This window comes from Rasamsonia emersonii (assembly GCF_000968595.1).
Source record: "Rasamsonia emersonii CBS 393.64 chromosome Unknown ctg1118621760298, whole genome shotgun sequence".
NCBI classification, from domain to species: Eukaryota; Fungi; Ascomycota; class Eurotiomycetes; order Eurotiales; family Trichocomaceae; genus Rasamsonia; species Rasamsonia emersonii.
In genome coordinates, this window is record NW_013563096.1 from 15,391 (window position 1) to 27,782 (window position 12,392).

Below are 12,392 nucleotides of genomic sequence, written 5' to 3' on the forward strand. Positions count from 1 at the left end.
ATTTGGGAGCTAACAGCGCTGCGTTTGTTATGGAGAAAAACAAGTGACTGAGGGCACAAAGGAAAAAGTAGAAAAAGAGAAAAAGCAGCAACGCCCTGGTCGTGGCCTTTAGGAAATAGTAGCAAAGCAAGTATTAGATGCAATGGTTCGTATTCAACTAACCTCTCGGAAATGAAAGAACCTTAAATAACCCGCGAAGATGTCCACTTAACTCCAAATCAGGGGGGATAATCCATCTCGGTGAATTAGCCTCGGTGAATTATTCCTGTTGTCGCCCAATTTGCCGACGCGGACTCGACATTGTTCATCCTAGGCTTTCTCCGAGGAAGAAGAGCTTGGAAAGAGTCTTTCCGCGATTCTAGGTCCTATGGCCACACCTTATCTGTGGAATGATTCAATTGCACCCTTGGCGAGTATAGCCAAGGGTGGCAATTGCGGCATTTATCGTTGGGAAGTGCTAAACCGATACCCTCGTGGTTTTGTTCGCACTTCTTTTCTCGGTCTTTTGCTGAAAAGATCGAGCGAGCCCAATATGTTTCGCCGATCGCACTTTTGATGAAATAGACCGAGGGGCCGAGTAAAATACCGACCAGATTAAGGAAACCCACTTGGGGTGCCGCGAGGGAGGGGGCGCGGATCCAGTATTAGATACAGGCATAATAAAGGGTGTGCGACAATTTGGTAATTCGAGTCTTTCGGATATATCAATACGTTCCCAACAGGAAATAAGAAAATAACATTCCTTTTGGCTTTCTCGCGCGCTCCTCGAAGTAATGTATGTCTCTGCTGAAGTGTATGCTCGCTCGGATTTGTACACAGCTAGACTCATCTCGAGGGAAGGGAATGGGTGTTTAGAAACACGATCAAAGGCTAAAAAAGAAAGGGCCCAATTAAGATGCTGAAAAATTGCCACCGCTTCATTCCTCCGATCTAGAACCCGAACAGATCTTCCAGATTCCAGACGCCAAAAACATCTGCCTCAACGTCTCCCTCCGGAAGTCCGAAATCTTCAATTACCTAGCAGCTGTCAGCTCCATCTGGATATATTATTCCCAAATACCAACCTGGGAGCCATTGTTTGGTCCCTGATGTGATAATATGTTTGCTGCATCCGCCTGAGTGGTGGAATATCTTGGGGTAGGCATAATGGCCCTTTGTGGCATCTGGTAGAGTTGGAGCTGGTCAGATCTCGATGAGGTGCATGGAGTGCCTGATACTCACATTTCGGCGCAGGGTCTTCTCTGTCTCAGCCTGCATCTGCCAGGTGTATAATCGGCGACCGATTTTCAGAATCTGCTCCGCCGCCCTTGACCGACTGGCCTCCGCCGAGGCTGGCCAAAGCCTTGCTTTCACTAGCGACAAGACCATTGTCAAGAGATAAAATTCTGGCGCCTTCTTGCCAGTCATGTATATTTGTGTTTCAATTCTGTCCAATGCTGATTCGGCAAGGGAAATTAGAGACTCGGCAAAGTTGGGGACTGCCCTTAAGATGGGCGATGAACCTATGGTCAATAAGTAGAGGTATTCTCAATTTGGATCGGTTAGCTGCGTACCGTATCCAGCATCCCTCATATACAACTCGTGGCATACTGTCAATGCAGCCTGGACACTGACACTTGGCATGATATATTGTATCATGTTGCTGGTACTGGGCTGCAGGATATCCCGAAACTGACAGAGAATGGTCGTCGCGGCTTCAAGGCGTGCTCTTCTTGAGTGTGTGTATTTGGAGATTTGCTGCCCCAAGGATGCAAACGGTGTGTGCAATAAGATTACATATTGGCGCAGGGTTAGCTCGAGGAGCACTCGTGTACGAGACTTCTGCTGGCTGCTTGCATCGTCTGCAGCAGGGCGACTCCAAACTGGAATGCTATTTATTTGTTGCGATAGTTCCTCGTCCATGTTTAAGGCGTCCTCATAATCCAGTTTAATGTTTGCACCGTTGGCCCATGCACAGATTCTTAATCGTAGCAAAAGGGACTTGGTCAAAACAGCCTGGAACGCCGAATTAGTAAGCACTTCAAGAGATTCTGTTGTCGGCAAGTCCGAAGAGGTCTCGTCAAAGGAATCATCATTAAGATTCATGGGCGCAATGGTATTGAAATCCCCCTCTCTTACTGAAGGGGGCATCCCACGATCGACAGACGCCTGAAGGTCCAGTTCTACTATAGTTGCCCATATCCGCCTTCGCATTTCAATGTGGAATGGAGATATCTTAGCATGATCGTTGGGTTCCCTATGATAGCCAGCGGACATGGCCCGTTTGACCAGGCTGCCTGTGGCGATCCATGCTTGATTCTCCGATAGCCCGTTGACTCTCCTGGCCACTATCGACAGGCAGCAGATCTGGAAAATCCTCAGGTCTGGCCGCTTTGTATATCTCTGTAGGAACGACTCTGCAGCTTCCACCCATTCACGTGCTGTCTCCCGAAGCGCGGGTCCTACACTCAAAGATCCAGTCGTGCTCGAGTTGTGCAAGACAAGCGCAGCTGCCATCATTGCCAACAGCTGTGCTACAAATCCGGGCGCCGCAGTCTGCGGACTTCCCCAATATTGGGCATATTCCCTTCGAAATGAGGGTATGTGCAGGACGCGGTGGGTTGGCTCAATGCAATCGAGGTAAACGGCGACAAGCTCGTCGGCCGTTTGGCGGGGGGGAACTAGACCATCCAAGGAACGGCTATCGACAACGCCCTTCTTGCAACTGCGTTTGAAAACCTCAAACTCTGTGCGCAAGTTGTTGAGTGCAGAATTTTCGGATTTGATCTCTTTGATATATGTACGGAGTCCTTCAAACTGTTACTGTGAGTAGACTCTTCGAATGTATGACGACTTAATGGGAAAGGTACCTGAGAGTACATATTCATGGCATGCGTTTGACCAAAGAATCTTGTTTGGGAGTCATTTCCCTTCAGATAAGTGGATCCAGTGATACATGAAAGGTTTCGTTCATTCCTTATGGAACGTCTGATAACTTGCGTCGACGTCTCTCCTGCAACAGCTGCGCCAGTATCGGGGTGCTTCTCCATGAGATGGCCTTCCGCTGCTGGAATTGCCCGCGTAAGGCTCTCTGCTGTTGCTGGATCAGATATCCCTTGCCTTGGCTTGTAAACGGGAGGAGCTCCGACTTGTCTTTTTGGCGATCTCGAGCGGTTACTCCGCGCAGAAGTGTGGTCACATTCAGCGTGCTGAGGACGAGGATCCTTCCTTCCTGTACGCGAGAAGATGTCATCGCTGTAAGAACAAGCATGGGCCTGACCGATTCGAATGCAGCGATCACAGGAAGGAAACTTGCGATCACATTTGACCTTGCGGTTGCGACATTGCGCGCACGACAGGGCAGGTCTTCGGCGCTTGCGGGCTGGGACCTTCGGGTCTCGTCCTTGGCCTTGTTCTGGGCTCATTGATGCGGTCTGCCCTACACTCTCCGTTGACATTGTCGCTTGTTTTTGGTGCTACCCCGCCGTTGTGAGGTGGCAGGACATTTGGGAATTAGGGAGCGTTGCCACGAAGTCAAAGTTGCAATTGTCCGAGGCACAAAAGACCGAGCGCTGGCGAGGCCAGGCGGTTCCGCGAGGCTAGGGTTTTGTTGTCATGGCTTGTAATTAGGTGTATTACCGATAAAGAATTGTGCGTATGGGTCACTGACCCAGTAATACACTGTAATGCCTCATCAGTCCAGAACATGGTTCGGCTATCAGCCAGTAACGCCTGTTTAAAATTCCCTCTGAAATGTCCTGTGTTATCAGCGCCGCCTCGAGCTTTCAGCGAAGGATAGTTATGTGGAGACAGCAGCTCGGCTCGGCGTTGTCTGTCGCGGATCCGAGACTCTATCTATATCGCCGATGCCGAGCTTCCCTTCCCTCTCAAGTTGAATAAGATCGAAGAAGATCGCTCAAAGACATTCTTCCTTGTGTAAAGGAACATAATTTGGCATTACGACAATTCTCTCCAGCAATGACCACATATAACAACGAAAGAATAATGCCAGAGCCAAATCAGTCTACATCTCTCACTCTCAGGAATGAGAGCATGACGGCTGGTTTCTCGACAGTTAAGAAGGCTTCGTCTGTTGTTTCTCGCGATGGTCGAGATGTTGAACGTCAAGAAGGTTCCACGGAGACCAAAGATCGAGTTCATGATGACGCGCCGCCTGAAGGGGGCCTCCAAGCCTGGCTGGTAGTGTTGGGAGCGTGGTGTTGTTCGTTCTGTTGTTACGGGTGGATTAACAGTGAGTGTCCTACCTGGTCCAGTGTTACCTGTGTTTTGATTACTATCTGACACGCTCCGTCCATGAACAAAGGCATTGGAGTATTTCAGGCTTACTACGAGACCCATCAACTGAAGAGCTACTCCTCGAGCACTATATCTTGGATCACATCCCTGGAAATCTTTTTCATGCTGTTTATGGTACGTACTTCCGTTCTGTCGGCTCTTCGACTTCATCGAAAGTCAAGATATACTGAGACTTATTAATTCCTAGGGACCCATTGTAGGGAAGCTCTATGACAGCTATGGGCCTCGATACGTCTTGCTCTTTGGGTCCTTAGCGCATGTCTTTGGGTTGATGATGGCATCCCTTTCAGATAAATATTACCAGTTCCTTCTGTCACAAGGAGTTGTCAGCGCCATTGGGGCATCTGCTGTCTTCACGCCCTGTAGGTGTTGCTCCGGCTATCCGTCTTTCTAAGTGTGACGTTTGCAACAGGAAGAAGGACCTGACTGCTGACTTGAATGCGCCTTTTTAAGCCCTCAGTGCTGTTGCTACATGGTTCCACCATAAACGTGGTCTTGCTTTTGGGCTCACCATGAGCGGCTCAAGCACAGGTGGAGTCATATTTCCCATAATGATCTACCACCTGATTGTTAATGTCGGTTTCGCATGGTCTATGAGAATTTCCGCCTTCATGATTCTTGGACTGCTCATCATCGCCAATCTGACAGTGAAAGCGCGTACCGCACCTCATCCGCAGCCACCTATGACTGTGAAAGAGTTCTTCTCACCTCTTACAGAAACAACCTACGCTCTTACAGCCGCAGGAAACTTTTTATTCACATTCGGCTTGTTTATCCCTATCAACTACCTGATCGTCCAGGCTATTGCTGGGGGTATGTCTCCAAGCCTGGCCAACTACCTAATTCCTATATTGAACGCGGCAAGGTACGCAATTCCCCAGCGTTAAGATGTTTATTTCCGCAGTGGACTCATCAGAATTAAATGTATGCTTACGCACCTATTCTCTAGCTTATTCGGGCGAATCATCCCAGGCATACTGTCAGACAAACTTGGACGATATAACACCTTTGTCGTAGTTTCATTTTTAACCGCAATTCTCGTCCTGGCCCTTTGGATCCCGGCGTCCAGCAATGCTGCACTCATGCTCTTCGCTGGGTTCTTCGGATTCTCATCCGGCGCCTTTATCTCCCTAGGCCCGGCACTTATAGCCCAAATCTCCCCCATCCGCAAGATCGGTATCCGACAGGGTCTGCTTTTCGCCATGATGTCTGTTGCCGCTCTGACGACTAGTCCAATCGCTGGGGCCATTGTATCCCACGAGCATGGTAGATTTACTGGTCTCAAGGTTTTTGCCGGAGTTATGTGCCTTGCTGGATCAACTTTGACCCTCCTAGCAAGATATTTTGTTGTCGGCATGAGCCCCATGAAGAAGGTTTAGTTTAGTATGCCTAATCGGGTATACAAGACTGCGTGTGACCTTAGCTGGATTTGATATTACTAATAATAACATCGGTCGTGTGAAAAGCTCTCACAAAGAATTAGAAAAACCGGTGTATACCAATTGGTAAAGTCATTGGCAAACCAACTTGTGGAAGAATTGGCTTTCCCATCAATAGCTGTTATTATGACGCTCTCCATTTGAGCATCTAAGTCAGAAGTCTTTCAAGCATTTTATATTACAACACTTTACACCATGGCCACAAGGTAGGCTTATTTTTAGTGCTTGATTTACTCTGGTTAACGCTTGTTTCTGTGAGATCTCTCTGGCTATCCTGGGCTTATCTTCTACATCCTGACTTATCTAAGCCTCTGTTAGGCGCGGCTGATATGTCCAACCTCTCTATCAGTATGACAGCATAGCTAAGGGCCTTCTCACTCCGGAGGGATCTTGTTAACAACCATGGCAAACGTGGCTTGACGCTCGAACTCCGTGATTTGAAGACACCATCTACTGCAGAGAAACTGGAGGACTAGCGCAAGGAGTCACAATGGGCCGACCCACCGCCTAGTTATATGGGCTCTGACACCAGAAGACTTGCACCTCTATATGATGTTTAGGACCGGTAGCTGAATGGTGAAACTTAGCAAGTTAGAAGACAACGCTCTCCAGGGGGACGTACGGTGTACTGTACATGTGTGAAGTGGGGTAGATAAGATAGAATAGATTTGAGTTTCTGCCGGCAGAATCAACGGACGCTAGTAACCCATGACACTCTATCATCCTCATACGGGCTTAGCTGACCATCTCATTCCCGTCTGGGTATTGAGGGCTTGGCAGTTAAGCTGACCCTCATATATATAAGGGAGTATTATCACGTCGTGAAAAAGGTGTATGAAACTCGAGTAATCTTTTGGCCGATCTGGTGCCTGCAGAACCAGTAGACCCTACCGAGTCGCATATAATTAAGGCTTTCCATGGAGAGTACCGCAAATCCATTCATTGCATGAGATCCAGATGTTGCCTGGGAAGTGATATCACGTCCCCTGAATGGTCATTCAGGTTGCCAGGAACGCCTAATGCGTGCGAGGGATTAGCTGGGTTCCTGGAGGAACGGCAGGGAAGTTTCCAGTCCCTCGTGATTGGCCAATAGGCATTATGGTCGGGCCGGCTCTACCTCAGATCTCTATCACCACCATATGACTTCCGATACACTTGTCCAGCTGCACAAGTGGAACAACAGTTTCTGGACATATATATTTTGTTTGCACCTAGGGTTTGGAAACTATTCCTATCTCTCTGTCTGGTAGTGGAAGAAAATTGATATCTTATTGATTGAGTTCAAGCACTAAACGATAGTTGGTTAATATTTATAAAAGGCTGCAACTAGTGTCACTGGATATTTTTATATTTGATTTGAACTGACAACAATATGTCACTTCTCTTAGCAGGAACCTTTTAATATTCTCGCTTTCTAGGTTGATTTTGTCACCCAAGAATAGCCAAAAGTTCTTCTATCTTTTTAATGATTTGGTGCTGCTTTCTGTGTTGCAGCTTGTACTAGTCCTTTAGTATTGCTGTGCTTCCTTTAGTTGCTCCTCCAGCAGGCCCTTATTTTTTGTGAAGTCGATATATCCCGTCCGACGTCGGCTGCTCTGAACTCTAGTGTGGTTTTAGTGACGCAAGCTTCCTTGCTTATTAGATTAATTAGATTTTCTATTCCTGTCAGTATCAGCCTGCGGAAAAATTGTTACTTGCTCACCTTTGCTGCCACCCTTGACTTGCAGGGGAGTCAGATCCCCTTGGTCCGCTGTCGAGCAACAATGACGCGGTTGTTACGAACCAACAGGAGATGACGCTGTCCAACACAGCAATGCAGGATGAAACCCATTCGAATATACCACTGGAAAGGTATACCAAATGGTATACTCGGAGGAAGGAGGATATACGAAATGGTATACCAGGGAGAAGGCATAAATAGGACCGTTTACCCAAGCATGTATCTAGTCTTTCCTTCGATCGCGCTCAATATCAATCGTTTACTGAGATACTTACTTGGAGGGTCAGTAAGACATCTTACTACTAGTGGTATACTTCGGTATAGCTCTAGTAGGCGTTGCCTCTGACCTAGTCGCATTTGTCTTGTTTATCTTTTGGCAGCTAGCCAGTGACCCTTATTGTTATCTGTGTTTGCCTGTTCGGCATTGACCTGTTCGGTCTACGGTCTGTTCGACCACAGTGAAGAACCTGTTCGGTTCGCTTGATCCTTCCCTGACCACCAACGGAAGTATCTGCGGCTACGGTTGGACCCAGCGCGTAACATGGCACAGATGATGTGGCTCTGAAGCAAACTTTAGGTGAACAGTACACGAGAAAGGATGAGAGATTCGGGGCAGATAAACAAGTGACAGCAGTAAAAAAGGTTCAGGAAATTGCAGAAATTGCAGCCTCTTTTATAGGTGAAATAGTACAATGCAGCACAGCGACGTGGTCATAAACTAATTGACTGATAGGGTACTGTTAGCGCCAAGGTGATGATTGAGAAACATACCTACTCCCATTCCGGGAGGAAAGCGCTTCTCTTTGGTCTAGTAGAGACCCCCTTGTCTAGGTGGTCGATAATTATCACCAACAGCAACTTGTCCATTGAGGTGATTGAAATCCTTTCTAGCTGGGGTGCCGGCCGAGCGACAGCGGTACGCGGCGCAAACGAAGGTTACGGCATGACTTGATTGGATACATTCTCCGCAAGGTTGTAGCTTCTCAACTTCAGAGGTGCATTAGCATGGTTGACTGATAACACTTCGTACCTGGTTCTCTTAGCGCCGTTACATGCAACATTCAATAGGTTCGTTGACATTCTAAAAGACCAGCCTCTCTGGTCGCGCGAAACATCTGGTACTCACAGCACAATGTAGTCCAATCAAACGTCGACATGATAGCGCTTCTTCGCATGAGGCACGAGGATATTCTGGGTCCTCTTTTGAAGCGTATGGAGAAGCTTCGAGCAAATAGGGCACAGCTGAGTACCACAAAGTACGATTAGGTACTATAGAGGACGATGCGGTACGATGCGGTATGTCTATAGTGCTGGTGCGATGTGCTGTAATGTGGTGTGATACGGCGTGATGTGGTGTGATAAAGCGACACGCCACTGCAGAATAAAATCCTCGTTGGAGGATGGCGTTTAACTTGTGGCCTCAGGGGGCTGAAGTCAGCTGAGCGTCGAAGCTGCAGTTGAAACGTTCCACTAGAATAAAGCTTGTTATTTTCTACTAGCTACTGTCGAGGAAACATGCAGAGGTCAGCGAAAGTTAGAAGAGGAACGCAAATCAAGGAGAGAATGCGTCGACCCAATCAATGGCTTTCTTCCGCATATGGTGGTTGGAGTAACGGTTGTGAGTCGTCTGGGAAATTATAGAGGTCGATTCCATGCGTGACGAAGTCGCCCTCCAGCCCCTCGATCCGCAACTCGGTGGTGCGCTTGGAGAGGATGTCGTATTTAAAGATCGACTCCCGGAACGAAGCCTCGGACCGCTTGGACGCATCATGAACACAGGCTGGAGGGTACCAATGCGTGCGTCCGACGGGATCACCGCAGGCCAGAAAGGCCGTGTTGGAGGCGAAATGGATGCGGACGTCCTCGCACGCGTTGGCAGCGTAATTGACTTTACACCGCCCGTTGTTGAGCGCGCTGCTGTTGGCCCATCGCGTGATCTCAGCGGGATTGACCTGGACGCGGCCAAGAAGGCCTGTTGGCTGGCGGTATATAGCGGCTAATATAGCAAGGACACGGATTGGAAGATAGTACAAGAACAGAGAAAGCTTGCCCTTGTCGCGCGCTGCAGTTGAGGCCGCCATTGTTGGAGAAATTCCTGGGTATGCCCGCTGGTTTCCCTCCCTCTTCGCCCTACGTCTCTATATATAGAGGACATCCATCCAGCTGTCTTATGATCTTTTCCACCGCATGACCATCTACGGACCACCTCTGACGGGTCATCCGGAACAAACTTCACATATACGGAAGTCTTCCATGGCTTTCTGGATCCCAAAACTCCCAAGCCCACCAAGATGTCGGCGGAAAGTGGCCGGGTCGAGATGCTGAACAGTTAGTCGCGCGATAATTAGCAATCTCGGCAGTCGCAGGCAGACCGGGAGAGCTGGCCCAAACAGGAAACTAGCATCCGACTGGACCGTTGGCCCCGTCCAAAACGGCAGGTGCGTTCCGGCTGCCAACACTAAGCAGTCGATGCCAAATCAGGAAGGTGCCTGGGGTCCCCGTGGAGGGAGTCGATTCTGCAGCCTAACCAATTCCATGGAGAAGCTCTCTTGCTGTGTCTTGGACGCATTTCTTTCGATCTTGGCACCTGTATATAATAATATATGCACCATGGCAGCGCCAATGCTAGCTGTGGCCACTCGTTTCCTCTTATCTCGTTGCTCTGTACCCATGCGACCGTGCAGGGACCTTCACCATGGTGGAAAAGAAGCGCAATCTGTATATCTTGATTGTCGCCTTCGTGGCATTGGGGTCGTTTGCGTTTGGATACTCCAATACCATTATCGGAACCACGCTCGCGCAGCCCTCGTTTATGTATGTTGATATGGCTCGCGTGTTTTTTTTTTTGTCGATTTGTCTAACACAAAACCGTTGCAGAGCTTATTTTGCATTAGACAAGCGTCCGAATTCGAATGCCATTTCTGGCGCGACCAGTGGCCTCTATACCGGAGGAGGACGTCAGTACTTCATACGAGCATGATGTGTTTTATGTCATTGAGCTGTGGGCTGACGGTCCCCATTCCTGGGAGCCTTGTGCTCATCCTGGCTAGCAGAGCGTCTGGGACGGAAAAGTCCATCTTCATCGGAGCATTGACGGCTACTATTGGCGGCGCTCTCCAGGCTGGCTCGGTAGCGCTGTCAATGTTTATTGTCTTTCGCTTTGTCAATGGTCTTGGAGTTGGTACGGCAGATTCGCCCAGTTCTTGCTGGAGAGAAGTTGCCGCTGATGGTCCAAATAACTCTCTCGTAGGCATGCTTTTACCACTTGTGCCTCTGTACCAAAGTGAGGTATCTCCGCCGCATTCGAGAGGGATGATGGTTGGTTTTCATGGCATCTGTGTTACTGTTGGATATGCTGCTGCGAGGTAGAAGTTCTCCCTCGATCAAATCTGGTTTTTCTTTGCTCAACAATCATAACAGTTGGGTTGGCTTCGCCTTTTATTTCGTCAACGCGAACGGCGCTCAATGGCGTCTGCCCTTGGCTGTGCAAGCCATCCCAGCTCTCTTCTGCACCATTGGGATTCTGTTCCTCCCAGAATCTCCTCGTTGGCGTATGCACTGTCATCTCCACAAGACTTGTGCTATTGCATTGGCTAACCGGATGTAGTCATCTCACGGGAGCGTTCTGACGAGGCCCTCCGGATCATTCAGCGATTGCATCGCGATGAGTCCGATCCCGACAATACCTTTGCCTACCGGGAATATCAGCAGATCAGGCAGCAGTATGAGATCGACAAGAAGAACGAGGTCTCGTGGAAGGACATGTTCGTCAAGGCGTCGTATCGCAAGCGAGTCATCATCGGTGTCATTGTCATGTTTGCATCGCAGACGACCGGAACAACCGTTATAGCAAGTACGTTTCTCAACTTGCGTGGCGTATGATATCTATAGACGTGCTGACCCATCCAGACTATGGACCAGAATTGTATGGCGCGCTGGGCTTCGACACCACCATCCAGTTACTCTTCTCCGGCTGCTACGCGTCTCTGGCCCTCTGCGGCAACTGCTTCAATGCACTGACGATCGATTACATTGGCCGGGTGAACGCGCTCCGATGTGGGTGGATCGGCGATGCCGTCGCGCTGATCGGAGAATGCATCTCACTCAGCATCTTTCAGCGGACCGGATCGCATTCCGCTGCTGTTGCCAGTGTTTTCTTTTTGTTCTTGCACATCGCGCTCTTTGCCTTTAATATCGACGTCACCACCTAGTGCGTACCCTAACTCCTTGATTACAGATCACTCTGGGGTGTGCTAATTCTTCCCAGCGTATATACCTCAGAGATCTTCCCCAACCACATCCGCGCTAAGGGAATGGCTATTGCGATCGTCGGATACTTTTCGTCCCTGATCATCTACCTGCAAGTAGCACCGACGGCCTTTGACGCCATCGGATGGAAGTAAGCGCACCTGACGGTTAGACCAGTAGAACGGCTTGCTGACTATCAAAAATTCCAGGTTCTATCTTGTCTTCCTCATCGCCCTCTTCTTCTTCATCCTGCCGCTATTCTTCTAATTCCCCGAGACGAAAGGTCTCTCTCTTGAGGAGGTCGCCCGGTTGTTTGATGACGAGGTGACGACCATCCGGCTCGATGACTCGACAGATACGACGAAAGAGGATGTTGGGCAGGAAAACGCCGTCCTGGGGAAGGGTGGTTAACCAAACAAAAAAAAGTCATGATTATTGGTAAAATGTTCAATGTAGTTTACGATTTTCAAAAGCCACGGAATCAGTTGAGGGTATATTCAGCTTGGTAATTATAGCCTCTTATAGAGAGTGGATTGGAGACAGGACTGTTGGAAACTAATCCATAATCAATCTACTCTGCGCGATAAATATTTTTGGCAACAATACTCCGGAGTAATTTGCGCATTAAGAAACTATACTGGGTGCGCCATTTCTGGCAACGAAAGAAATTAGCTTGAAGAGAAAAAAAA

The 12,392-nt window shown here is 48.7% G+C and overlaps 4 protein-coding genes across 4 annotated transcripts; 2 read left to right on the top strand and 2 right to left on the bottom strand.

The window, feature by feature from the left end:
* Positions 1-930: 930 nt before the first annotated feature.
* T310_5564 (uncharacterized protein) lies at positions 931-3,437 on the bottom strand (the record flags this gene model as incomplete). Its single annotated transcript, XM_013471560.1, has 5 exons — positions 931-1,017; positions 1,065-1,163; positions 1,222-1,502; positions 1,554-2,796; positions 2,850-3,437. 5 exons carry the CDS (start codon positions 3,435-3,437, stop codon positions 931-933), a joined length of 2,298 nt encoding a protein of 765 aa, XP_013327014.1.
* Positions 3,438-3,957: 520 nt separating this feature from the next.
* T310_5565 (Uncharacterized protein) lies at positions 3,958-5,675 on the top strand (the record flags this gene model as incomplete). The annotated part of the gene is made up of 5 exons (XM_013471561.1): positions 3,958-4,231; positions 4,304-4,410; positions 4,484-4,658; positions 4,750-5,161; positions 5,246-5,675. The coding sequence occupies 5 exons, from the start codon at positions 3,958-3,960 to the stop codon at positions 5,673-5,675; spliced, it is 1,398 nt and encodes a 465-aa protein (XP_013327015.1).
* A 3,357-nt stretch (positions 5,676-9,032) lies between these two features.
* Positions 9,033-9,536, bottom strand: T310_5566 (Pon2 paraoxonase; the record flags this gene model as incomplete). The annotated part of the gene is made up of 1 exon (XM_013471562.1): positions 9,033-9,536. One exon carries the CDS (start codon positions 9,534-9,536, stop codon positions 9,033-9,035), a length of 504 nt encoding a protein of 167 aa, XP_013327016.1.
* A 614-nt stretch (positions 9,537-10,150) lies between these two features.
* On the top strand, positions 10,151-11,858 carry T310_5567 (uncharacterized protein; the record flags this gene model as incomplete). The annotated part of the gene is made up of 6 exons (XM_013471563.1): positions 10,151-10,269; positions 10,350-10,820; positions 10,876-11,006; positions 11,063-11,308; positions 11,365-11,665; positions 11,723-11,858. The coding sequence occupies 6 exons, from the start codon at positions 10,151-10,153 to the stop codon at positions 11,856-11,858; spliced, it is 1,404 nt and encodes a 467-aa protein (XP_013327017.1).
* Positions 11,859-12,392: the final 534 nt, after the last annotated feature.